Source organism: Limulus polyphemus, unplaced genomic scaffold, assembly GCF_000517525.1.
Source record: "Limulus polyphemus unplaced genomic scaffold, Limulus_polyphemus-2.1.2 Scaffold3772, whole genome shotgun sequence".
NCBI lineage: Eukaryota > Metazoa > Arthropoda > Merostomata > Xiphosura > Limulidae > Limulus > Limulus polyphemus.
This window is the reverse complement of record NW_013669382.1, coordinates 30,435-34,543: the sequence shown is the minus strand read 5'-3', so window position 1 is coordinate 34,543 and position 4,109 is coordinate 30,435. Positions and strand designations below refer to the sequence as shown.

General features: G+C 34.7%; 1 protein-coding gene across 1 annotated transcript in view; it reads left to right on the top strand.

Annotated features, from left to right (window-relative positions):
• LOC106470014 (tyrosine-protein phosphatase non-receptor type 9-like) overlaps positions 1–4,109 on the top strand; it is a 42,977-nt gene that overhangs the window by 16,136 nt on the left and 22,732 nt on the right. The window contains exon 5 of the mRNA XM_013930534.2: positions 3,243–3,367. Within this exon, the coding sequence (XP_013785988.1) occupies positions 3,243–3,367 (125 nt within the window). The remainder of the gene's footprint in view (positions 1–3,242; positions 3,368–4,109) is intronic.

Sequence of the window (4,109 nt, the reverse complement as noted above, 5' to 3'; positions counted from 1 at the left end):
AAGTATTCCCCAGTTGAGAACCTGTATTAGCAAGTGGAGCAAGTATTCCCCAGTTGAGAACCTGTATTAGCAAGTGAAGCAAGTATTCCCCAGTTGAGAACCTGTATTAGCAAGTGGAGCAAGTATTCCCCAACTGACGATTCGCAATCTGCTAGTGCAAGGAGCTTCTCGTGAATGCAATCTGTTACTTACTGAACGATAACTGAGCACTGATCTTTTGATGTGATATCCTGAGTTGTGTCAGTTTGTACTGAGAACATTCCAGCTTCTCGTGAATGCAATCTGTTACATACTAAACGATAACTGAGCACTGATCTTTTGATGTGATATCCTGAGTTGTGTCAGTTTGTACTGAGAACATTCCAGCTTCTCGTACTTCACTTGGCAAGCCAGAACAGGAGGGAAAATATTGTTGTAAAAAACAAAACTAGAAGTTCACCACCTACACAAAATGTAGACTCTACATTCAACTACTTTGCTTGCCCTAATACAAATCAGCACACTTTGATTTTTAATTAACACCCAAATCAAAATACCAGTGATCTTACGATAAAAAAAGCTTTCAATCACAAGGATGGAACAAACTGCAAATGGCTGATGTACTGTGAGGAAATAAATTCTTTATTTTGCTCAGTCTGCCTGGCATTTTCTAAGAGTTCCAAAACAAATCCGTTCATTGAAGGAATGAAAGATTGGAGGCATATCCATCAGAGAATAGAAGAATATGAAAAAAGTATCATGCACAGAGCTTGTGCAGAAGTGTACTTTTTGAAGGCCAACAGCCCAGATATCAACAGTTTACTACTTTTTAATCAAATGTCTGTCCGCCAAGAACAAGTGCGAAAGAGACGGCAAGTACTGGAGCGGGTGAAAGTGATAGGCAAGCGTGGACTTAGCCACAGAGGAAACAAATCAGAGGCTGCATACACTTTAGAGGACATTTCTGTAAATCATGGCAATTTATTTGAGTTTGTTCTGCTTCTTAGCAAGTACAACATTTGTCTGCAGGAACACATAAGTGAATGCATAGAAACAAGCAATATGTTACATTTCTCGGGAGGAAAGGGCAGAGGATCGTTTATAACATTGCTGTCTAAAACAACAGTTAATGCAGTCACAGAAACTATTTGGCAACTTATTCAGGAGAGTGTAGTGTGCTGATTTGTATTAGGGCAAGCAAAGTAGTTGAATGTAGAGTCTACATTTTGTCTAGGTGGTGAACTTCTAGTTTTGTTTTTTTCCAACAATATTTTCCCTCCTGTTCTGGCTTGCTTTCCTCAATAAGAACATTTATCTCTTGTTGATAATTTTGTTTTGAAGCCTTTTCCTTTTAGCAGATGTGTTCCATTTCTAGGCCCAGGAATAGGCTTACCTTTACTTAGTCGAAGGCTATAGAACAAATCGGTTATTTTCTCGCATTTAGTGGCATTGGTCTCCAGAGTCTTGTTTTTTTTTCTCTCATTTTCTCAGCTTCCCCCTTTTTGTTTTTTGGGGCAGTTTATTGTCTATATTTGTGACAGTGTGTTCAGAGTTAGCCAGTTTAGGTTTATTCAGTTTTTCCCATCATTGGACAACTAATTAGGCTATTCCATGGAAATTGCACACGAAGTTTCGTTGAAAGATGAGGCTTCATGTGACTTAACAACACAGTAACGTCATACATAACACATACAAATCAGAGCAAATAAAAACAATGAGTGGATAGTGTTTTGACATTGATTACATTTGCTGTTTTATTGAAATGGGTAAACAAGTTATCATTATCTTTCAAATAAAATAATTATTCTTGAAGATTTTTAAATATTAGTATATTTAGCTAACAAAAAGTATATATACATATATCAGGAGGTTTAGGTTTTCACAAAAATCTAATGAAGAATATCAACATGTTCCTTGTGTCAAACCTCCAAATATGGTATGAGAAACATTTTCAGATGAGTACAGGTATTACTTTCTAATAATAAGCATGCCCAGACTGTCCATCTGGCAGTTCTCGCAAATGCCTGTGGGGCCGGTGTACTCAAGGACCGACAGGCCGGTATTTGTGAAAAAATTGTTTGTTATTTTTAAAAGCCGATAATAATTTAAGAATTGGAGTTAATTTACAGCATGACAGTTGATGTTATATTATTGTGTATTAATAAATGTTGTAGAGATTGGCCAATGTTTGCAGATACTTTTCTGAAATTTCAAACACTTGCACTCTTGTGATACAAAAAGTTAGAGCTGATAAAATGTTTAATATCTTAGTCTTTAAAAGAAATATGATTTTTAAATTGTAAAAAAATAGAACTGAATTTTGGTTAGTATTGTAATTCAACATTTTAAAAACATTACCATCAGTAATATAACTTAATGACTACATGGTAGCCCTTTATTCCACTTTCTGCGTTTGTGATGATTTGATACTGATTAACCCTGTATAAACCCAATTAAATTTTTAAATAAATTATTTATGCTGTTAATTTCTTGTGAGTCTATAACTGGTGGCTGCCAAGTGCAGCCCTATTATTAGCATGCTGGATTTGAAATCTATGGATCCATCATTTAGTTCCCATTATTCCACAATTTGGAGACATTTGCATTATAAGAATGGTGCTAATATTCCATTATTCTGTTAGACAAGAGTAACCACAGATGTGACTGTGAGTGTTGTTGACTAGCTGCCTCCCTTTAGTCTATCAATTCAAAATTTAGAATGGCTAGCACAAATAGTTCTTGAGTAACTTTGGATGAATATGTGAAAAAAAAACAAAAAAACATAACTGTTTGATACAGGACCCCCAAATAATGTACGAGTTGCACAAAATAATTCAAGCAAAAATACAGTAAACATTACGAGTTAGCCCATTAATTACTGCTTGGGTTCACTATATATATTTTACACAGAAAATGAGTGAGTAAATGATGTAATGTGTGAACTCCACTGGTAGTTAATAATAGGAAATCAAGTAAGTAACTTGAGGGTTAAAATCAATTATTTTGCCATAAGAAATCTTGAAAACTAAAAGTTTACCATCTAAATGAACTTTTTAAAAATATCTTGAAATTTGAAGTACAAAGTCCTAAAACTAATAAATACAAAGTGTTTATTCTCTTCAACTGAAAAATATTGAACAATCTAAGAAAATTGTGTAGATATAGAGATTCAGTTGAAAAATGTCAATAAATAGTACTTTACACTCAACATATTACTAGATACAAGTTTGTTTAATTTTAACGGTGCGTGTACTGTCTTCTAGCCAACAAGAGATAGCACAGGAGCAGCAATTACTATTTTCACTGCAAATAAGCATTTTCCATTGAACAGTTCTCATCAAGTAACTCTACAGGGACTTGTTTATCAGCTGGATGTTGCACTACATAGGTAGGTGAAACTTAATGTTACTTAAATTAAACTGATATCTTTATTTGCTTGTAAAAATTTACATTAATTACACCTAGTTTTCTGTTATTAAGTTGAGAGAAGGTCACTGAAAGACTGGCGTGGTATGGCCAGGTGGTTAGGGCATTCGACTCGCAGTCTGTGGATCATGAGTTTAAATCCCTGTCCCACCAAACATGCTTGCTTTTTCAGCTATGGGAGTATTATAATGTGAAGGTCAATCCCTCTGTTCATTGGTAAAAGAGTAGCCCAAGAGTTGGTGGTGGATGGTGGTGAATAACTGCCTTCCCTCTAGTGTTTCACTGCTAAATTAGGGATGGCTATTGCAGATAGCCATCATGTAGCTATGCGTGGAATTCAAAACAAATCAAACCATTGAAAGAATGTTAGATTGTGTTTCTTCTAACTTCATAGGTGTTTTCCACATCTGTATTTTTGATGGGTTGTGTTTAACTGTTGTAAGGAATTGGTTTCAGAGCACTGTCTTCATTTACAGATGTGTGACTGTGGAAAATCTTCACCTTTTCTATTTTTCTCAGAGGCAGAGAAAAATCTATGTATATTCTAGAAGCAGTCCAAAATTAATATAAGTTCAATGTTTGTTTTCATAGAACTAAAATTAAGTAAATATAAATTAGTTCAATTGTATCCTAAAAAATTCAAACTTTTGTACTCCAGCACTATCTTCTTGCCAGATGCTACAAAGCAATATAAGTTTTTAGTT